Source organism: Dendrobates tinctorius, unplaced genomic scaffold (genome assembly GCF_039654945.1).
Source record: "Dendrobates tinctorius isolate UK_male_01 unplaced genomic scaffold, ASM3965494v1 ptg000103l, whole genome shotgun sequence".
NCBI classification, from domain to species: domain Eukaryota; kingdom Metazoa; phylum Chordata; class Amphibia; order Anura; family Dendrobatidae; genus Dendrobates; species Dendrobates tinctorius.
In genome coordinates, this window is record NW_027361771.1 from 30518322 (window position 1) to 30542342 (window position 24021).

General features: G+C 43.2%; 1 protein-coding gene and 1 pseudogene across 3 annotated transcripts in view; one reads left to right on the plus strand and one right to left on the minus strand.

The window, feature by feature from the left end:
- STXBP4 (syntaxin binding protein 4) overlaps positions 1-13949 on the plus strand; it is a 74013-nt gene extending 60064 nt beyond the window's left edge. For all 3 annotated transcript variants that reach the window (XM_073588172.1, XM_073588174.1, XM_073588173.1), the window contains 3 exons: positions 5840-5967; positions 7294-7351; positions 13077-13949. In XM_073588172.1, coding sequence (XP_073444273.1) covers positions 5840-5967; positions 7294-7351; positions 13077-13194 — 304 coding nt within the window. In that variant the 3' untranslated portion in view covers positions 13195-13949. The remainder of the gene's footprint in view (positions 1-5839; positions 5968-7293; positions 7352-13076) is intronic.
- Positions 13950-21713: 7764 nt separating this feature from the next.
- Positions 21714-22890, minus strand: LOC141099848 (zinc finger MYM-type protein 1-like; annotated as a pseudogene).
- Between the last annotated feature and the right edge of the window lie 1131 nt (positions 22891-24021).

The window sequence follows — 24021 nt, forward strand, 5'->3', positions numbered from 1 at the left end:
CTTTATTGATTTGGGGTTTGATCTCGCCATGCCCCACTACATATTCGAGGTACTTGGCTTCCTCCTTACCCAAGGCACACTTTTTCGGGTTTATTGTAAACCCCGCCTCCATTAGAGCGTCAAACACTGCTTGGACCTTTTCCAAGTGAGACTCCCAGTTCGGGGTAAAGATAACGATATCATCCAGGTACGCGGCAGCGTATAGCTTATGAGGTGCAAGGTTCTATCCATAGCCCTCTGGAAGGTTGCCAGAGCTCCCTGCAGGCCAAACTGCATCCGGACATACTGGAAGCACCCGTCTGGTGTGGAGAATGCCGTCTTCTCCTTGGCTTCCTGTGCCATGGGGATCTGCCAGTATCCCTTTGTCAGATCCAAAGTGGTTATGTACCTGGCAGGTCCAAGACTCTCGATGAGCTCATCAACGCATGGCATGGGATAAGCGTCGAACTTGGAGACCTCATTCAGCTTCCGGTAATTGTTGCAGAACCTCCATTCACCATCAGGTTTTGGGACCAGGACAATCTGGCTCGACCAGCCGCTCTTGGATTCCTCAGTGACCCCGAGTTTCAACATACGCTGCACCTCCTTGAAGATTACCTCTCGCCGGGCCTCAGGAATGCGATACGGTTTCACGTTCACCCGCACATGTGACTCGGTCAGAACTTCATGCTCCACTACCTTCGTGCACCCCGGAAACTCTGAGAACAGGTCCCTGTTTTTCTGGAGTAACTGCTGTTTCTGGGCCTTTGATAGCGTGTCCGCTATGGTAACCGCTCCAACCTCCCCTTCTAGGTTGCCCAGCAAGCACAGAGTTACTGCTGGCTCTCTATCTTGCCACGGCTTGATGAGGTTGACATGGTAAACCTAGTATGGCTTCAGTCTTCCGGGTTGGTGGATCTTGTAGTTTACGTCTCCCAGCTTCTCCACCACATCATATGGCCCTTGCCACTTGGCCAAGAACTTACTCTCCACCGTCGGGATTAGCACGAGAACTCGGTCTCCCGAATTGAATTGCCTCACTCTGGCTGACCGGTTGTAGACCCTGGCCTGAGCCTCTTGTGCCTGGCGGAGATGTTCTTTAACAATGGGCATCACCTTCGCAACCCTCTGCTGCATCAGTGCCACATGCTCAATGACGCTTCTGTGGGGGTGACTGGCTTCCCAGGTTTCCTTGGCTATATCTAGGAGACCTCGCGGATGCCGGCCGTACAGAAGCTCGAAGGGCGAGAACCCCGTGAAGGCCTGGGGAACTTCACGGATAGAAAACAGTAAATACGGTAAGAGACAATCCCAGTCTCTACCATCTTTCTCTATGACTTTTCTCAGCATGCTCTTCAGTGTCTTGTTAAACCTCTCAACAAGGCCATTTAACAGCGAATGGTACACTGAAGTCCTCAACTGGGAGATTTGCGAGACTCTGCACAATTCCCTCATCACCTTGCTCATAAAAGGTGTCCCCTGGTCAGTCAGGATCTCCTTCGGCAAACCCGTCCAGGAGAACACATGGACCAGCTCGCAGGCTATACTCTTCGCGGAGGAGTTTCTCAGGGGAATGGCTTCAGGATAGCGTGTGGCATAGTCCAGGATGACTAATATATACTGATGGCCCCTAGCTGATTTAACTAAGGGACCGACCAAGTCCATGGCAATTCTCTCAAATGGCACCTCAATAATGGGCAGTGGCACAAGAGGGTTCCGAAAATGAGATGTGGGGGCAGTTAACTGACATCTCGGGCAGGACCTGCAATAGTTTGCTTTTTCCTGGTGACAACCAGGCCAATAGAACCTCTGTACGATCCGTTCCTGCGTTTTTTCCACCCCCAGGTGTCCCCCCAAGATGTGTGAATGGGCCATGTTCAACACCTTCCGTCTATAGGGGCCTGGTACTATTAACTGCTCTACCACCTCCCTTATTTTCGTAACCCGGTACAACAATTCCCCACTCAACATAAAATAGGGAAACCTTGTGTCTGCTCCCAGCTCTTGTGCAACCCCATTAGTGACGGTGACATTGTTAAAGGCTTCCCTCAGCGTGGGGTCCCTATGTTGGGCAGTCCCAAAATTCACCCCGGCCACCCCTAACTCCGGGATGTCAGGTACAGGGGACCCTTCCTCTTCATCCCCAACAAGGACACATAAAGGAAACCCGTCTGCCTCTGGTGGTGGCTTTACTTCATTGAGGTGGATTGGTTCCCTGCTCTTGCTACCACACTCAGAACCCTTCCCCCACAGATCCCAAAACAGACAGAAATCCCGGCCAATAATTATAGGATGCAACAAATCTCGAACAACGCCAACTTCATGCGACTCGGTGCCATGCGCCGTTGCAATGTTCACCCTGGCCATAGGGTAGTCCTTTGCATCGCCATGTATGCACCGAACGCCAATCTTTACCCGGGAGTAGGTCGAGAGGAAAACTGGCCCACACAAGGGTCACCAAGCTCCCGGAGTCTAGAAGCGCCATTGCGGCTCGCCCGTTCACCTTCACGGGACACGCCTGTGGCCCCTCGTTAGGTGGCAAATTCACACTGCAAGCTGGATATGCGTAGTATGAACTACGGCGTCCCATGCTGCAGTCCATCTGCTCGGTGGTCTGGGAACAACGGGCAGCTATATGTCCAGGCCCGTGGCACTTCCAGCAAACATTATCACCCGTGGGGACCTTGGGCACCACCTCCCCCGCCCCTTTTGACCTTGGACGACCCACCCCTTTTTGGGACTCCGCCCCTTGTTGGGACCCCCAATACGTAATGGGCTGCTTCCCCAAGGAGCCTTCCATCCCCTGGTATCTCGACCAGTCCTACCAGTTCATCGGCATTCTGGGGATCACCCTGGGCAACCCAAGTCTGTAGAGGTCTCGGCAGAGAATGCACAAACCGATCCATCACGACTCGCTCTACCATCTGTGCAGGGGAAGCCGACTCTGGCTGCAGCCATTTTTTGGACCAGGTGCAACAGGTCAAACATTTGGGAGCGCAGCGGTTTGTCCCAGTGATAGGCCCAGCGATGAACTCGCTGTGCCTTGGTAGTCATAGTTACCCCCAAGCGTGCGAGAATTTCCGCTTTTAATTTGAGATACTCTCTGGCGTCTTGTACAGTCAGGTCAAAGTACACCTTCTGGGGCTCCCCCGCTAGGTATGGGGCCAGTACCTCTGCCCACCGCTCTGGCTGAAGTTTTTCCCTCTCAGCCACCCTCTCAAACACCGTCAGGAAGGCCTCCACATCATCCTCAGGGGTCATTTTTTGCAATGCACGTCTTACCGCCTTCGTGACGAGGGTGGCATCAGCCGGACCTGGGGTTGGGGCGCTCGTCCTGCCCTCCTGCATGGCGGTTGCCAGAAGCTGCATCAGCTGTCGTTGCTCCTGCTGGCTCTGCTGGAGCTGCTGTAAGAACAGCCTGCTGGCCTCCTGTTGCTGTGTCTGGGCCTGGACCAGGTGTTTCAGCAGGTCCTCCATTATTCCGGGTAGAGCTTGCTGCCTCGCTGAAAACTTTACACAGGACATGCAGCAACGGTCTCACGTCTCTGCTGGGAACTCTGCCCGCACGCCTAGCACCAATTGTAGGGATTCTACTCGCTTAGGTGCGACGGGAGACAGTCAGGAGGCAGGTTCCCTTAAAGGACAGGCAGTTTATTACGTCATAAACCAAACACGTCACCAAAATAAACAGCCTTCAGTTCAGGAGACAAAGTAACATCGAATGTCCTTTCCTTCAGGCTCAGTCCGCGAGCCTCAGCGCACACAGGAGGTGTATAACCCCCTCACACACAGCTGCCTGGTTCAAGAGCAGGCCACATTATAAGAGTGTAGCCACACCCACGAATCCAGCAGCTGACTGGTCACGTGACTGTGACCTCACCACCACCTCACGTTCAAACAATAATAATACAGCAATATTTGTTATGCCTTACATTATGGAGACAAGCCATTTATGAGACACATATCTCCCATCGATTACACGACCCTCAGCCCTGTCACAATATATATATATATTTCATATAGTTCTACATAGCAGAATAGCCGCAAAATCAATTGCCGGCTTCTGTAAAATCATTCCCCAACCCAACATGAAATGACACATGGTTTACATACAGTAAACCATTTCATTTCATGTTTTTTTTTATATGTCCCTGACTAATAATTAGATTAGGGCTTGTGTGTATAATTTGTGATGTCTAGGTGTTAAATTAAGGGGTTAATTTGTTGGAAAAAAATGCGTGGGCTCCCGCGGCAAAATCGCAACCAGAGAGGTAAAGCAGGTGAGTGAAGGCAGATTTTAATAGCCTTGAGAGAGACCATTGTTTTTACCCCCCCCCCGGCTACAAAAATCTCCCCCAGAAAAGGCGCATCTATAAAGTGCGCCTGTTCTGGTACTTAGCCTCTCCATTCCCATTGCCTTGTAGCGGTGGCTAATGGGTTAATATTAATGGGTTAATGTCATCTTGCAATTGGAAGATGACATTAAGCCGATTAATAATGGAGAGGTGTCAATTAGACACTTATCCATTATTAACCCTAGACTATGAAAGGGTTAAAAAACACACAGAGGCATTGATTAAAAATTATTTTAATGAAAAAAAGACACCAAGTTTTTGACAAGATTTATTGCTCTGGTAATCCCAAAATAAACCATCGACCTGTAACAAAAATAAAACAATACAGCAATGATATCCTTACCTCTTCGCTGCTCAGTCAGGTCCCCCGCTGCAATCCATCAGAAAGGGTTAAGTGGTTTACACAGGGACCGGTGTTTTTAAGTAATGTTTTACCTCAAAGAATCAGCTGCTATCACATGATGCTCAGGAGCTGTGGTATGATCAGACCATGTTCCTGAACGGTCAGACACAACCATGACACAAGGAAAAAGCGATCAAAGCAGTCCAATATGGTATAAAATATTAAACACTTTATTGAAAATATACATCAAAGAATAGATGAATGGAGGAAAACTTGCATACGTGCAACAAGAAATTGCTAAGGCGCAGGATATATGCTGCCGGTCTGTTGGAATCGCATTATTAGCCAAAACTGGCCATGAACATAAAGGGTATGTGCACAAGTTGCGGATTTCATGTGGAATTGATGCAGATTGTCATGTATTTTATGATGTGCGGATTTGCCTTACTCAATGTATAGTCAATGGGTGCAAAAACGCTGCGTTTCCACACAAAGAATTGATATGCTACAGAAAAAAAAAACGCTGTGAATCCGCCTGGATTTTTCCGCAGCATGTGCACAGCAAATCTCAAATTCCCATTGACTATCCTCGATACTGTAGTACACTGTGGATTTGATGCAATTCCGCGCATCCAAAAACACTGCGGAAATGCATCAAAAACTGCAACCTGTGCACACAGCCTAATACTAGCAACAAGTGACGCGCAGTCATGACAGCCACTGTCACTGACGGCATCATATGGGGGGCAGTGCCGAGGGCGTCATGTCCACTTTGGCCGGCCCACACAATGAGACACAGAAGGCCGACGGGCAGAGGGGGAGACCCATGACACGCATGCATACTGGACCAAAAGAATTATCCATGAATCTGCTATTGTACTAGTGAGTAAATAGGTCAGAAATTCAAAGACTTCAGAAATACAAAACATTACGAAGACAACAAAGTTTTATATATCAGAAAAATGATATCATATAACCAATAATACAGAAAGGACACTTCAGGTTTCCACCACTCCAGAGAAAAGGAGGGTCATCTGACTGACATTTTTGCCCACCAGTGAAAGGCGCAGTGTGAACACGTTCTAATACTTTGTGATCCATTTAGGAGAATAATTTTACAATAGGAATGTAAATACATTACTTTCTTTTCTCTACCTTGTAGTGATCATGCCACAATGCTGTCTTCACAAATGAAAATCCTGGGCAAAAATAGACAGGGTGTCGTAGCGGCTTTAGCATCAGAAGCGAAAGACCTGTCAGTGTTTGTGCGTTCACTAATAGAAGCTGACGGTGAGTCTGATATTAACCCTTATCCTGTCACATCTACCTATATTACACTTGTGCCAGCTTCTCAGGATCCCAAGGCGTTTCAGTTGCATCATTCCTTTACCTTTAGTTTGAGATTACAAAGCCGGCATCTGTGTCTGTCAGCAGCCGCCGGGGCTATGCTGCAATCACTGATGTTAACTATTTAATGATTTAAAGGTAGGATCAACCATCCTGAGTCTGATATATCTGCGATCCGGTGTCTTATTACAGAGAAATCCATGTTTTTCTCAGTATGTAAATGAGCTGTTCTAGGCTAGAGACAGGTCAGAGATCTTCACAAGAATCTGCCTCCAGAGATTATTTTATATGAAAGGGTACATTACCAGTGTGATATGTAATGGTTGATCTTCTGATCTTACTGCAGAGCTGTGTGTGATTATTGCTAAGGCTGGTTTCACATTAGCGTTTTTAGCACAGCGCATCGTGCGCCTCCATGCTCCCCTATGTTTAACATGGCGGGCTCATGCTCTAGCTTTGCACGCGCTCGTATGCGTTTTCGTGCGCATGCTGTTTTTTGTAGTGTGCGCTTAGGCGCGCCAGACGCAACCTGTTGCATTTTTGGGTCCGTCCAACGGCGTCAAAAAAACTCATGCTCACGGAATGCACCAAAATAACACATTACAGTCTATGGGAACGCAGGCATGCGCGTGGACATGCGCACTCCTGCTTTTAAAATCGCATGCGTTTTAAGAGTTAACATGGCAAGAAACTGGTTAAAACGCATGCGCCTAAAAAAGCAATCGCATGCAAAACGCATGATGCGTTTTTTGCATGCGTTTCTATTGCGCTCGAAACGCAGCGCTAAAAAACGCTAATGTGAAACTAGCCTAACAGAGTACAGCAGAACTGAGCTTTGTCTCATTACATACTTGATAGCTGCAGCTCTCTTCTCATAGTAGACTTCTGGAATAAGACATTGGATCACAGATATTATTATTATTATTTATTGTTATAGCGCCATTTATTCCATGGCGCTTTACATGTGAGGAGGGGTATACATAATAAATACAAGTACAGTAATCTAAAACAATACAAGTCACGACTGGTACAGGATGAGAGAGGACCCTGCCTGCGAGGGCTCACAATCTACAAGATATCAAGGTATTATTGTATTCGGCTTCCTATGACCTACGTGCCATATACACGACTTGGGAGGATTGATCCTACTGACAAATTCCCTTTAAATGCCTCTGTTCATCTCTGACTCCAATGTGTTCACTCATTGGCTCCCATCGGCAGCTTGGGAACATTGCTGATCAATGTAGATATGTCTCTTTCTCTTCACAGGTCTCCCTTATGGATGGGAAGAAGCTTACACAGCAGATGGTATCAAGTACTTTATCAAGTAAGTAGTTGTGGAAAGCCTTGTAAGCAGTCTGAGTCACATGTGACTGGGAATAGGCTCTGTTCACATCTTTAGTTGTAAAGTTGTAATCCATTTTTAACAGATCCAGTATTATAGACATCAGAGCAAAAATAAATGCACTCCTCATTCACTTTTGAATCCGTTTTTCTTCCATTTGTAATTAATCTTTTTTTAATAGCAGTACATCCAATCTCCGCTAGTCTGGGCATGTGCATTGCTTAAAAAAACAGATCTGTTGATGGAAGACATGACTGAGCAATATGGAATGGCAAGTATACAGCCAGGAAAAAATGTGGAACTAATTAATTTTTTTTGAGAACCCTGCTATTAGAAGTGGAAATAAAGAACAAAAACAACAATCTCTAAATGAAAATGAAGGAGCCAGAGAAACCGGGTACAAACTAAATAAGGATATCTCAGCGCAGACATACATTGATGTTTTAATTTTTATCTGCAATTTTGTGGTGTGTTGTTCTGTCGTGCGGCGGGTATTCCTTCAGCAGTACTAGCGCCCCCGAATATACATTTTTTTCTACAAACTAAAAGGTGTATATACAAATACACAGAACATGGGAAGCAAACAAGGAGAATTGGAGCTCCTAAAACAAGAATGACAGTATGGTGTCAGGCATCACTGAAACTTGGTGGGATGATATATATGATTGGAATACAAGCCTTGAAGGATGCAACTTATTTGTTAGAAGCAGGATTAACAAAAGCGGAGGAGGTGTTGCATTGTATGCTAGGAAAATGTTTATCTCCACAGAAATCCAAGTTTCAGAGACTGGTAGCTCTGTAGAAACTGTTTGGGTAAGAATACAAGGAGCGAAGAACAGAAAGGACACTACTGAAGTTGTTTACTATAGGCCACTTGGACAGACTGAAGATATGGATGAACTCTTTTTACATCAGATGTCTCTGTTCTCAAAAAAGTATGACAGTGATCATGGGAGATTTTAACTATCCAGATATTTGTTGAGAATCTCTGTAAGGCAAAAGTAATGGGTCCAGAAAATTCTTATCTTTTCTTGCTAACAACTTTATCTTTCAAAAGGTATCTTTCAAAAGGTAGAAGAGAGAACAAGAGGATATTCAATATTGGGCCTAATTCTTACCAACAGGAAGGAAATGGCTGAGGAAGTGGGAATTTAGGAGGCAGCGATTATGCTATCCTCATATTTTGTATTACAAGAGGAGGCAGACCAGCGATAACTCAGACTTTAAAGTTGGACTTCAGAAAGCAGATTCTATTGGACTCATAAAGAAGGTAGGAAACGTCCAATGGCTGGATGTTCTAAAGGACAAAAATCAGAAATGTCCAAAAAGGATGGGAGATTTTGCTAAATGAAATTTTTACTGAATAATCAGTAACAATCCCAAAAAGAAGGAAGAATTGGAAGCATTTAAAGAGATCACGATGGATGAACACAGAGCTTAAACACTTGTTAAAGAGGAAAAAATAAATTATACATTAAATGAAAAGAGTGGGCATATCTAAAGAAGAATATAATGATGTCTGCAGGGAATGCAGGGCAAGCATTAGAAGAGCTAAGGCCAATAATGAAGTGAGGCTTGCAAGGGAGACCAAAAGCAGTAAAAATATAATTTTGGGGGTATGTCAAAAGGAAATTAAAAGTCAAAGATGCCATAGGATTTTTACAGGATGAAAAGGGTGAAGTGGTCAAAAATTATGTTGAGAAGGCCAAATTTTTAAATTCCTATTTTACATCTGTGTTCTCTGAAAAAAGCAATTGTAACATCAACTGGTCTTCACCGTGCCATCAAAGGAATAAAAGAATCCACACTATCTAAAAACAGAGAGATGGTGAAGGATCACTCAGTTAATTTAAATGAATTTAATTCTCCTGGTTCAGATGAATTACATCCTAGGGTACTGAAAGAGTTAGCAGAAGAAATTGCAGAACCACTAGCCAGAATCTTTGAAAAATCCTGAAGAACAGGAGAAGTCCCAGAAGATTGGAGAAGGGCAAATGCTGTCTCTATCTTCCAAAAAGGAAAGACGACAGAGCCAGGAAATTACAGGTCAGTGAGCCTTCCTTCTGTAACAGGAAAGATCTTTGAACAAATTCTTAAACATCGTGTATGGTAAGAATACAGTAATTAACCAGAGCCAACATGGGTTTGTACCAAACAAGTCATGTCATACTAATCTAATATCCTATAATGGAATCACTGACTGGGTGGATCAGAGAAATGCAGTAGATATAGTATACTTCGACTTCAGCAAAGCATTTGATAAAGTATCTCATACCATCCTTATTGAAAAAATGACCTAGTATGGGATTGACAAGGCGACGGTTAGGTGGATTCATAACTGGCTCAGTGATCATTCTCCAAGAGTGGTAATAAATAGTTGCACATCCAATTGGAAGAGCGTTTCAAGTGGGGTACCACAAGGCTCTGTCTTGACCCCAGTGTTGTTTAACATTTTTATAAATGATCTAAATAAGGGAACTGAAGGTAAACTAATCAAATTTGTAGACGATGCAAAGCTAGGAGGGATAGCTAACACTAGAGGAAACAGAGAAAGGATTCAGAAGGATCTGCATAAGCTTGAATAATAGGCAGTGACTAATAGAATTACATTTAACAGGGAGAAATGCAAGATTCTACATCTGGGCAAGAAAAACAAAAACTACATTTACAGAAGGGAGGAATAGAACTAAGCAAATACGCACCATCAAACCTGCAGCGGTTCCTGATCGTAGGCACATACTCTTAAACCTTATAAAAATATATCTTTAGATTTTTTTTGTCCCAGTCTTGATGTTTTTTCTTATCATATTTATAAGACGCTTCGGACTATTGGACTCACCCAGGTTTAGACAAAAGAAAGTGTGAAAAAAAAAAATGTTTTCCAACAATTAAACTTCCATGATGCTCTATCCAATGCGTAGCAGTGGAGTGTATTACACTAACTTTTACAGTTTTGCATTTCAAATTGTAATTTATGAATGGAGGTTTAAAAAGGAAGTATAGGGGTTAATGTAACTGCTGTATCACTAGGTGATGTCACATGAAGGTTTGGCTATATGTTTTAGTGATGCCAAATGACTGTTTACTAACTTGAGAAAAAATGCACAGCAACTACTAAATCAAGATGTGCAGCTAGTCGAACGTGGGAGGGTGGATAACGGAGGCACAGCTGGCACAGTAATTGTATGATCTTGGCACCAGAGCAAGAGTGTTGATCTCCTTTTTCTCCTGCACTGCACTGATCAGACAGGTCAGTCTAGCAGGGACAGGGAGCATTACATCGCCATGTATGTTTTTTTGGTACACTGCTCTCAGTCATCTGGGGAGGAGCAGCTCTCTTAGATCTTTCCCAGATCATCAAGGACACAGAACAGGGGGCAGGCAGCAAGTGCTGCCTCCAGTCTATAAGTTGCAGGCACTTTTTAGCAAAAAAAAATTTTCTTGATAAAAACTGTGTCTTATAGTCCAAGAAATTATGGCATGTGTCTTGTTCAGTGGTGGTCGGGTTTCTGCCTCCTTACCTTGGCCATGTCTCTGAGCACTGAACACCTTGTACTTCTGGTAACTCCAGGAAGATTCTGGAAAGTGAACTTAATGGCGGATAATGGGTTCCTGGTCACTTCACGATTGATCCTTCTCAAATCTTTGGCAGGCAATGTGTGTTTTTTTTCCCAAACACGCTTTCTGCATTCTTGTTCACGGTTTTCCACAAAACTTTTGATGGTTCTGTGACCTCGCCCCAATATCTTAGCAATTTCAGGAGTGCTGCATCCCTCGGTAAGACAATAACAGTTTTTAACTTTTCAGAGTCAGATAAATCCCGTTTTTGGCTCATTTTGCCTGAGGAAAACCAGCTGCCTAATTCTTCACACCTTGATAAAGGGTGTTGTGTCTCGAAGCCACATCCTCCCCATAACACAAATACACAGCTGATCTTCATCCAATAAACATTCACATTTATACAGATTGGAGTTTGAAAATCTGCATAAAAATGATGATATGATCAAAATACTCACTGGCCTAATAATTGTTCACACAGTGCATTTTGGATTAGCAGTAACAGTGACATCGGAGTATAGCATATTGTTTGGATGCATAATCGCTGCAAAGTCTTGAGATTAGTGTTGTTTTCTTTGTTTTTTTTAGTTTCTATTAGATTTTTCTTTGAAACAAAACATGAAAGCAAAAAAACAAGAATCACTCTCCCATGCAAGGGAGCATATATTGTTATTTTTATAATAATAACAACAGATTAAACAAAAAGGAAGACAAGACAAGGGTAGGGATAGGATAAAACAGGAATTTAGCCATACAAAAAAAGGGATACTCCATAACAATATGAAGAACCGATTCAGGCGTGCAATATTATTCGGCCCTTTTAACTTAATACTTTGTTGTGCCACCTTTTGCTGCGATTACAGCTGCAAGTCACTTGGGGTATGTCTATCAGTTTTGTACATCGAGAGACTGAAATTCTTGCCCATTCTTCATTGGCAAACAGCTCGAGCTCAGTGAGGTTTGATGGAGATCGTTTGTGAACAGCAGTTTTCAGCTCAGGTTTTCTTGGTCCTGTATTTGGCTCCATCCATCTTCCCATCAATTTTAACCATCTTCCCTGTCTCTGCTGAAGAAAAGCAGGCCCAAACCATGATGCTACCACCACCATGTTTGACAGTGGGAATGGTGTGTTCAGGGTGATGAGCTGTTTTGCTTTTACGCCAAACATATCATTTGGCATTGTTGCCAAAAAGTTCGATTTTGGTTTCATTTGACCAGAGCACCTTCTTTCACATGTTTGGTGTGTCTCCCAGGTGGCTTGTTGCAAACTTTAAATGACACTTTTTATGGATATCTTTGAGAAATGGCTTTATTCTTGCCACTCTTCCATAAAGGCCAGATTTGTGCAGTGTACGACTGATTGTTGTCCTATGGACAGACTGTCCCACCTCAGCTGTAGATCTCTGCAGTTCATCCAGTGTGATCATGAGCTTCTTGGCTGCATCTCTGATCAGTCTTCTTGTTTGAGATGAAAGTTTAGAGGGACGGCCAGGTCTTGGTAGATTTTCAGTGGTATGATACTCCTTCCATTTCAATATGATTGCTTGTACAGTGCTCCTTGGGATGTTTAAAGTTTTGGAAATCATTTTGTATCCAAATCCAGCTTTAAACTTCTCCACAACAGTATCACGGACCTGCCTGTTGTGTTCCTTGGTCTTCATGATGCTCTCTGCTTCAAACAGAATCCTGAGACTATCACAGAGCAGGTGCATTTATACAGAGACTTGATTACACACAGGTGGAATATATTTATCATCATTAGTCATTTAGGACAACATTGGATCATTCAGAGATCCACAATGAACTTCTGGAGTGAGTTTGCTGCATTGAAAGTAAAGGGGCCGAATAATATTGCACGCCCCACTTTTCAGTTTTTGAATTTCCACAAAAATGTAAAATAACCAATAAATTTCGTTCAACTTCACAGTTGTGTCCTACTTGTTGTTGATTCTTCACCAAAAATTTACATTTGGTATCTTTATGTTTGAAGCATGATATGTGGGAAAAGGTTGAAAAGTTTCAGGGGGCAGAATACTTTCGCAAGGCACTCTATATTCTTTGTATTTTTTACTGTGGCTCATTAGGAGGATCAGCTGTTTGATTTTATTTTGCATAATGAAATCAATAATAATGTCTGCTTCTCTTGCAGTCATGTTACAGAAGCCACATCTTGGACTCACCCCATAATTAGTGCACTGAGCCGGAACAGTCCAGAGGATGATGCTGAGGATAGCCCTCGAGATTTATTGGAGTTGACAAATTGTTAAATTGTCTCTTCTGATCTTTACTACTTGGTTAACCGGCTACTTTCATTCCTGACACCTAGGACCAAGCTGGATCGACATTTTGTTTATAGATACTAATACTATGGGGCTACATCAGCTGTTGTTGCTGGAATTAGTAACAATTGCATATTATTGACCACTTAAAGGGGTGTCCTCAAGTTTGGAAGTTATCTAATGGATACGGGATAAATTCCCCATCGCTGAGGGTCCAACTGATGTGACCCCTACTGATCCTGAGAACCAGGGCTGTGAATGGAGCGGTCGTCCATCATGCGCACTGCCACTACATTCTTAATGGGACCACCGGAAATGGCCAATTGCAGGGCTTTTCTGGTCTTCAGCACTCCCATTATGAATGAATGGAGAGGCAGTGCGCATGATCAGTCACTGCTCCATTCATAAGGGGCTCTTCAGAGCTGCAGTTCTCGGAATCTGTGAGGATCCCATTCATTGGACCCCCAGCAATCGGGAAATTTTCCCCTATCCCAAGTATAAAGGATAATTTACAAACTTGAGAAATAGCCCTTGAAGGTTTGCAACTATTTTTATAAGTAAAGTCTAACTTTATGTGACAAAGTAGGCATGATGTAGTATTGAAGGACTATACAGTGGTGACATAGCTTTATTTTTACCCATCCTGTTGATCACTCCTGCCTGATTTTTCAGTATATTTTGTATCATTTGTTTTTTCAATAAAAAGATTGTCATAAAAAAAATAAAGTTGTTAATATACAGTATGTTATAGTTTTATAAATGAGGCATCTTAAAGCACCACACCGGAGGTGAAAAAAAAAATGACAGAGTGGTATCAGTAATGTAAGCTTCCTGCCCGTAGTAATCTACTTACCAACCAGCGTCTTCTACTGTTATTGATGCTGCTCTGGCTGTCTTCTGCAAATATGGAGTTGCCGGATCCCTCCACTGTTTCCTGGACAAGCCATAGGTTCCTTCTCAATGTAAGTCTATGAGAGTCATAATGAGGAAAGAATCAGGCTCCCATAGACTTACCCTTTGAGTTTGTGACCATTACCTCTGACTTCCAGTCATTCAGGAGCTGTGGTCTCAAGATAGCGGAGTAGCACTGGGAAGAGCAGAAGACGGCGACTGGTAAGTATATAACTTGAGGCTCCTGGCCTGGGTGAGCATCTCCCCCCAGTACATGGGTTTTAAATATAATTAAAGACGGTTTAAAAATGAAATTCATCCCTCCACCCAGGCAAATTTTTATAATGACACCCCGAAGGAAGTCCCAGGAGGAACAAGTGGCTCTGGAGACAGAGGTATTGGGACTAGTACAGAAACAAGTCCCAACTCAGGAGGAAGGAAGGGGGGGTTTTACTCCCACCTCTTTTTGATACAAAGACCAGGTGGTTCTTGGAGAACCATAGTCAATCTAAAGAAGCTTAATCAGTGGGTAGACAATTGCTCCTTCAAGTTGGAGTCAATCAATACGGCCATAAAAATCTTGTTCCAGCACTGCCTCATGGCAGTAATAGACTTAAAAAATGCCTATTATCATATCCCAATCCATCGGAAATATCAGAAGTACCTGAAGGTAGCACTTTGTGTCCAGGGACAGGTCAAACACTATCAGTACACAGCCCTTCCATTCGGCCTGTCTACAGATTCCAGGGTCTTCACCAAAGTGATGGTCGAAGTAATGTCATACCTTCGATCCCGGACTGTTAGGAGTCAGATTTCTGCCTCTCCTTTGCTGAAATCTAGATCCTCACATTCATAGAATCGTAGCGTTGGAAGGGACCTCCTGGGCCATCTGGTCCAACCCCCTGCTCAAAGCAGGATTCGCTAAATCATCCCAGTCAGATGTCTGTCCAGCCTCTGTTTGAAGACTTCCATTGAAGGAGAACTCACCACTTCTCATGGCAGCCTGTTCCACTCATTGATCACTCTAACTTTCAAAAAGTTTTTTCTAATATCTAATCTGTGTCTCCTCCCATTCAGTTTCATCCCATTGCTTCTAGTCTTTCCTTGTGCAAATGAGAATAAAGTTGATCCTTCTACAATGTGACAGCCCTTTAGATATTTGTAGACAGCTATTAAGTCTCCTCTCAGTCTTCTCTTTTGCAAACTAAACATTCCCAAATCCTGCAACCTTTCCTCATAAGACAGGGTTTGCAGACCGGTCACCATTCTGGTCGCTGTTTTCTGAACTTGCTCCAGTTTGTTGATATCTTTTTTAAAATGTGGTGCCCAAAACTGGACACAATATTCCAGATGAGGTCTGACCAAAGAGGAGTAGAGGGAAATAATGACTTCACGTGATCTAGACTGTATGCTTCTGTTAATACATCCTAGAATTGCATTTGCCTTTTTTGCTGCTGCATCACACTGTTGACTCATATTCAGTCTGTGATCTATTAGTATACCCAAGTCTTTTTCACATGTGCTGTCACTTGGCCCTATTCCTCCCATTCTATATATGCTTTTTTCATTTTTATTGCCCAGATGTAGTACTTTGCATTTCTCCCTGTTAAAAACCATTCTGTTAGTTGCTGCCCACTTCTCCAGTTTATTTAAATCTTTTTGAATCCTCTCTCTCTCTTCTCTAGTATTAGCTATCCCTCCTAGCTTTGTGTCATCAGCAAATTTAATCAGTTTACCCTCAATTCCTTCATCTAAATCGTTGATAAAGATGTTGAACAATACAGGGCCCAGGACAGAGCCCTGTGGTACCCCACTTGAGACATTCTTCCAACTGGATGTGCAGCCATTTACGACCACTCTTTGGGTCCGATCACTAAGCCAGTTATGAATCCACCTAACAGTTGCCTTGTCCATTCCATACTTAGCCATTTTTTCAATAAGGATTGTATGAGAGACTTTGTCAAATGCTTTGCTGAAGTCAAGATATACTATATCTACAGCATTTCCTTGATCCACCCAATCAGTGATACCGTCATAGAAGGAAATTAAGTTAGTCTGACATGACTTATTAGTTACAAACCCATGCTGACTCTGTTTAATCACTTCATTCTTATCCAGGTATTGACATACATGTTGTTTAATAATTTGTTCAAAGATCTTTCCTGGTATAGAAGTCAGACTCACCGGCCTATAGTTGCCTGGGTCCACCTTCTTCCCCTTTTTGAAGATAGGAACAACATTTGCTCTTCTCCAGTCTTCTGGCACTTCTCCTGTTCTCCAAGAATTTTCAAAGATTATGGAGAGGGGTTCAAAAATTTCTTCTGCTATCTCCTTCAGTACTCTGGGGTGTAATTTATCTGGACCTGGAGACTTGAATTCATTTTAGGTTAGCTAAGTGTTTCCTCACTATCTTTCTGTTTATAGATATCCTGGATTCTTCTATTCCCTTAATAGGACAGTGAATAACAGTTGATGTTACATTTCCTTTCTGAGAGAAAACAGATGCAAAATAGGAATTTAAAAGTTCAGCCTTCTCAACATCCTGTCTTACCATTTCATCATTTTCATCCTGTAAAAATCCTATAGCATCTTTGACTTTTCTTTTACTTTTGACATATCCCCAAAATCCTTTATTATTGCTTTTGACATCTCTTGCAAGCCTCAATTCATTTTCAGCTTTAGATAATCTGATTTGTGCCCTGCAGGTTCTGCAGACAGCATTATATTCTTCTTTAGATAAGCCTCCCTCTTTCCATTTTATAAACATTTTTTTTCTTCCTTTTTAGCATGTGCTTAAGTTCTGTATTCATCCATCCTGGTTTCCTTAAATGCTTCCTGTTCTTCCCTCTTTTCGGAATTGTTAACAACTGTGCTTTGAGAATTTCATTTTTCAAGATTTCCCATCCTTCCTGGACATTTTTGTCTTTAAGGATATCCAGCCATTGGATCGCTCCAATTCTCTTTCTGAATCCCTTAAAATCTGCCTTTCTGAAATCTAACCTTGACGTCTGAGTCTTCACAGGTCTTCCGCCTCTAGTTATCCAAAATTCCAAAATAGCATGGTCGCTACCTCCTAGGGTCCCAGCCACTGTTACCTCCTCAACCATTTCCTCCCTGTTTATAAGGATCAGATCCAAGGTAGCAGTTCCCCTTGTTTTCTCCCTTACCTTTTGGAAGATAAAGTTGTCAGCAAGAGAGGATAAGAATTTCCTTGACCTGTTAGTTTTGCCTGAGAGAGATTCCCAGCAAATGTCTGGATAGTTGAAATCTCCCATGGCAACTATGTCATATTTTTTGGAGAACTTGGCCATTTGATGCATAAAGAGTTCATCCATATCTTCAGCTTGCACAGGCGGCCTGTAGTAAATGCCTACAATGGTGTCCTTTCCATTGTTCTGTCCTTGTATTCTTACCCAAACAGTTTCCACAGAACTCCCAGTCTCTGAAGCTTCAATCTCTGTGCAGATATACGTGTTTCTAACATACAATGCGACACCTCCTCCTCGTTTATCAAGTCTGTTTCTTGCAAATAAGTTGTATCCTTCTAGTCTTGTATTCCAATCATGTGTATTGTCCCACCAAGTTTCAGTGATTCCAATGACATCATATTTCTTTTCCTGTGTTAGTAGTTCCAATTCTCCTTGTTTGTTGCCCATGCTTTGTGCATTAGTATAGAAACATTTTAGTTTGTGATTGGTTTCTCTTTCTCCAATATTTTTATTAATTAGATTCTTTCGTCTTTGTTCTTGCTTTCCACTTCTAATAGCAGAGTTCTCAATAGCATTTGTCAGGTGTATGGCTTTTTCTGGTCTTTTGCTTCCCTTCCCATGTTGTTCTAGTTTAAAGCTCTCCTTACAAGTTTAGCAAGGCGACTTCCAAATACATGCTTTCCAGTCTTCGTAAGGTGCACCCCATCTCTAGCAAGTAGTCCATCGTATAAGTAGTTCACTCCGTGATCCAGAAATCCAAATCGTTCCTGACGGCACCATCGACGTAGCCAGTTGTTCACCTGCAGAATCTTATTCCACCTCCTTGTTCCATGGCCATCCACTGGGAGGATGGAAGAGAAGACCACCTGCACTCCCAGTTCTTTTACTTTCTTGCCTAAGTCTTCAAAGTCTCTGCAGATGGTTTCCAGGTCGTTTCTTGCGGTGTCATTTGTCCCCACATGTAGTAGCAGGAATGGGTAGTCATCTGTAGGTCTGAAGAGTCCTGATATCCTGTCAGACACATCTTTAATTTTTGCACCTGGAAGACAGCACATTTCTCTTGAAGTTATATCCGGTCTGCAGATAGCGGCCTCTGTTCCTCTCAACAGGGAATCCCCCATGACCACCACTCTCCGTTTCTTCTTCACAACATTTTTCTTTCTCCATCCAGGAGGACTCTGAAGGCGTACAAGGTTGCTGTTTGTTGGCAAAGTCTTATCCTGATGTATTTCTTCATCGTTTTCCGGTGTGAGAGCCTGGTACTGGTTTCTGAGCAGTATGGGTGCTGACTGCCTCCTGATCCTCCTGCTTCTCTGGGTCACATGTCTCCATTCCTCTGTTTCTTCAGGTGCACTTCGAATTTCTTCTCTTTCTGTAACATGAAGAGATAATTCTGCTCTGTCCAAGAACTCTTCACCTTCCTTAATGATCTTCAACGTAGCTAACCTCTCTTCGAGATTTTGCAACTTTTCCTCCAACAGGGACACAAGCTTGCATTTGTGGCATGTGAAGTTTGGCTTTTCCACTGGTAAATCTGTGAACATGTAGCAAGAAATGCAGCTCACCAAATGGCTCCTGGCCTCTTCCATCTTGAGATTTCTTAAAAACGATGAAAGCTGAGCCAAAATTCCGATTTCCTCTTTTCAGCTGCAACGGCCAAAACCCAGTGATCGTTGAGCTCGCGGAGACTCTTCACTTATCCCAGAAGGCACTGGGAATATGCAAGTGATCTCCTCAAGACTCTTCCCCTGGTTTTCCGATTTCCTCTTTTCAGCTGCAACGGCCAAAACCCAGTGATCGTTGAGCTCGCGGAGACTCTTCACTTATCCCAGAAGGCACTGGGAATATGCAAATGATCTCCTCAAGACTCTTCCCCTGCCATTCTGCAGTTTCCTGCCCTTCATCTGCTGTAGAGGAGACTGCAGAGGAGATTGCCTTGCGGCAACTCTCTCCAGAGGCTAAGTCCTCTACCCCTGCATCTGAGCATGCTCATGGGACGAACTCCCATTTCTGTTCGGGAGTCAGGTGTTCAGGTACTGTGTCGGATTCCATTGGCTCCTCTTGGAGACCTGGAGATTTCCGGAAGGTCCTGTTCGCTATAAAAAGCGCGCATGGCTGTTCCGCCATGCGCTAGTATAGCCATACTGCTGCTGTGTGTTTGTTGATGGATGCATGGATTGGTGAATGACTCATTGGAAACCCCTACCCTCACGTCTGTGAGAGTGCCTGAGTTATTGCCAGTATCAGCGCCAGCGCGCTATTGCTCCATCGCCTCAGCAGCCTAGCGTCAGCATTGCACCTGCTAGTTAGCAGTGTCATTGCATCGGCTCCGTTCTTGCCGCGCTGCAGTTGCAGCCCTGCGTGCGTTCGCGGTTGCGACGCTCTACACCCAGTCTTTGTCGGTAGGTCTAGACAGAGTAAGTACCGCCATCTAGTGCTACTCCTGTGACCAGATACCGCGGGTGCAGCGCTGTAGTTCTGTGTCCTAAACAGACGCAGCATTTTTGTGTTTATTATTGTTTCTGGGACTCTGAGTTCAACAGAGTCTGTGCTGTGCACTTTGGGTGCAGTTAACCCTGTGCACAGTACCGCCAGATTGCTCTGTCGTCACCTAGCAGCAGTTATTACATCTTCTGACGGGTGGACCCCGAGTGGCGAAGGCACTTTATTTATATTTTTATTTAGTGCCTTCCGCCACTCCTAACAGGGACATAGTGATCGTCCCATACCTGGATGACTTTCTTGTGGTAGGGAGATCAGAGGCCCACTGCACTCAGCAAGTAAAAGAGGTAACGTCAACTCTAATAGAGTTGGGATGGATAGTAAACATTCCCAAGTCAAGATTAACACCAGTAAAAATGCAATCCTTCCTAGGGTTAATACTGGACTCCGAGCGACAGCTCTGCCTCCTGCCAGAGAGCAAAGTGGTCAAGATAAGGGGCCTAGCTTGTACAGCAATACAACAGCCAGCAATGACACTGAGGAACGCAATGTCTCTTCTAGGCTCATTAACATCATGTATAACGGCAGTGGCGTAGCAACTGTTTGTGGCGCTCGGGGCGGTCGAAAAATTTGCCGCCCCTTTGGTCGTTGATAATCCGGAAGCATCCGAACTTCGGATTCCGAAGAGCCCACACTACACTCAAACATCTAATTTTTAGTCTGCTACTAACTCTGCTGTTTTTATTTCTACATTTCTTGACTTTCATCTTCTTGCAGTTCTCTATATATATATATGTTTGGATTAGCTTGATGATGCTGGATGAAGACCTAGTGGCTTTTTTAATAATAATTTTTAATAAGACAGAAAAAAAACAAAGTACAAATTATTTTCGAAACTTGGGTAAAGTTGTTTTATTTGTAACAGTCACGTAACACTCACAAACAATTATTCATTATTCAGGCCATGTTCACAATAGTTAATTCGACTACAAAAAGAACTGCTGCAATGCATGAACTCAGTTTCAATGCAAAATTTACAAACAAACTCTTCGTGCTTTCCTTTCTGCAAAGTTTTTGATAACAGTATCAAAATTGAGACCATCAGCAAGCTCCCTCTCTATGGAGAGGACTGCCAAGTCTGTATGCCTTGTTTGACTCATTGTAGATCGAAGATAGTTCTTTATGAGCTTCAATTTGGAAAAGGAGCGCTCGCAGCTGGCAAGGCTAATAGCTCGGGTAAGGAAGATAACAATATTAGGGACAGAATCTCCAAGGCGATATCTCTGTATGAAGCTCAAAACTTCTAAAGGTCCGTCGATTCCGTCGTTTCCTGAAGCTTCCACAAAATACTTCAATCTTCTCCTTTCGACCAAGAATTCCTCTTTTTCCACCTCGTCATCAACTTCGCTGAGCTGGCAGTCGTAATTATCATCAAGCAGATTTGACGGTGCAAGGACAGCGTATTTTTTTGCAAGATCATCAACTTGTTGAAATCTGCTGTATATTTCTTCAGTCAACATGTCTGACAGACAGCATTTCCCGTCTCAACTCAGCATCAAATGTCATCACTGCATCAGTCGATCCGTCACCATCCGTTTGTTTCTTTTTGTGAATTCTACGCTCCATGCTTATCCACATTTCAGAGCAGAGCTTCTTGAATTCGTGCATTGCACTGTCCACCATCTCTTCCCTATTCTAAAGGAGATAATCTCTCAACGCTTTGAGCTTGACAGAACTTTGATGCAGATCCAGCCCTTTAGTTTGAAGATACTTCTGGGCATCATTGATTTCTGGCAGAACAGATTTCCAAAGGCTCAGAAATGACAGAAACGGAAATGACAGTAATGAGGTGAGAATCAAAGATGCATCCGTTCTTTTCGTCACATTTTCTCCTTCTTCTGTGAGCTGTTCTAGGGCCATGACGACTTCTGATAATTTGTTCGCCACAACATTTACAGCATCTGCTCAACTTCTCCATCTAGTCTCCACAAGCCGTTTGATGCTTAGACCAGTCACCTGAATCAAAACATCCCAGCGATGCGTAGATGCAAAAAAGAAGGAAAACAACCGGTCCACTGTGCCGAAACATGTCACAGAGTAAATCGACACAGAAGCTGCATGTACACAAGCCAGATTCAGGGAATGGTTTGAGCATGGCACAAACAGAGCTTTCGGGTTGATTTCGGAGATGCGCTTCTGGACACCTGATCGATGGCCTGCCATAACAGCAGCATTGTCATATGCCTGGCCACGGCAATCATCTATCGGAAGCCCATCGTTCTCCAGTTCTGCCAATATCAGTCTGGAAATTTCCTCTGCGCTTTTACCCTTCACTTCATTTCCGTCCAGTTTCACGTAGCACAACACCTCGCTCATCTGGTCCTTGTGAGATATATCCAGAGTGCTGTCAAAAATTATGCAAAAATACTTGCTTTCCTTTACCTGTGCGATCATTTTTTTTCACATGCTCTGCCAAAATGCTCACAAATTCATTTTGAACTTCTGGTGACAGATAAGAAGTAACGATTTTCTTTCCCAGCTTAACTTTTACCAAATGTTTGCGGAGCACAGGGTCATACATGGCCAACAAATGAACCAATTCCAAAAAATTACCTCTATTTTCTTGGCCTTCTTCATCTTTGTAGATGTCTTCCCGGTGACCCCGTAGTGCCAAATTCTGCTTGGAGAGAAATCTGACGATATCCAGTAATCTAGCTAGAATTTCTCGCCACTTCTTAGTCTCCTTCTCAATAATGCCTTCCATAGCTTTGTTAATTGTCTTTCCTTCAGCAAGCTGGATCTCTAGCTCCTTCCAGTTGAGGAATGCCTGAGCATGTGATGTGCTAACTTCGTGTTCATGTACTTTAGGATTTAATTTCCACCAGTTCCTGAAGCCCTTAGCAGCAGAAAAACTGGACAGCCCAGTTGAAAAAAGTCTGCAGCAAAAGCAGAACAGGGCCTCTTTCAAAGGAGAATATACCATCCATGCTCTCAAACTTTTCTCTCCATTCCGCAAATCACGAAAAAAACATGTTTTTGTTAGTTTCCTCGTGTCACCTTTTGTTTTAGTTCCTGGTCGCGTTACTTCCTTGAATTCACATTCGAGGTGCTGCACAGCAGCATATCCCTGCCGGACAATCATAGCGCGAATTTCATGGTCAATCTTAACAGGCCACATACCAACATCAGTAAAATCAGTTGCTATGTCCGTTTTCAGACCGACTAGTGGTTGCCCTTCCAATTCTTCAACTTCACGCGCACCATCTTCTGCATCACCGACTTTCCGCAGCATCGACACTGTCAATGGCGCCTTCGGCAGTATCAGTATCAACGTTGGCAATATCAACTTCATCTTCATTCTCAGCATGAATGTCGCCTTTTTTTTCCGCCACTTCGGCTGTAGGCGTAGATGTCCTTCGGATAAACTTTAATAGCGCTCCTTTATTCTTTGTTGCCTCCTCTTCTTTGGCTTTTTTCTTTTTACGGAATGCCGCACCGCTCTCTTTTACTCTCTTCATTATGATGCCTTCACTTATAACTCACGTAAAGATTCTTGAAAATACAAGCATAGGCCAAACTAATTTGGCAGGATGCGCATCAACGTTGCCGCAGGCTGTGTTTCAACGTTCTTTAATGGCCAGCATGTAAAAAAACACAAAGAGAAGGGGCGCAATGAGGAGTATGTATAGGGCCAAATGGTCACTCACCTACTGGGGTTGTAAACCTCTGCACAACCCCAGTGTATGTCAACAAGCAGTACTCAAGAGGATGAAAGAGGAGCACTACTAGTGAATCATAATCAAGGGTGGGTGCTCATCATGTCAAAAACAAAGTACATATACCATAAGAAAAAGACTTTGACATATGGGAGGGGGAGCACAACCAGATAAGGGAAATAGTTAAAATATATAACAATTTTACTTACAAATACATGGACACACAGATAAAATCAATTAAAAATGTGAACAAGGAGGGATTCAGGTATGACTTGGTATCAATTACAGTAACAGGAGAAATAATGCAGTATTCCAACAGTAAATACAAATTTTTAAAGACAATAGTCAACTGCACTTACTAGATAGAATTCCTCCAGGATTATATCCAACAAACCAGTATCATAGAAAATTTATCCAATGTGAGTGATGCTCAACAAATTAATGGCAGTACAGTCTGACAGGGCGAGGTTATAGATTGACGCGTATTAACAAGCCCAAATCAATAGTCATTCCATATATTTGAGCGATATTCTATTAGCTGGGCAAATACCAACTAT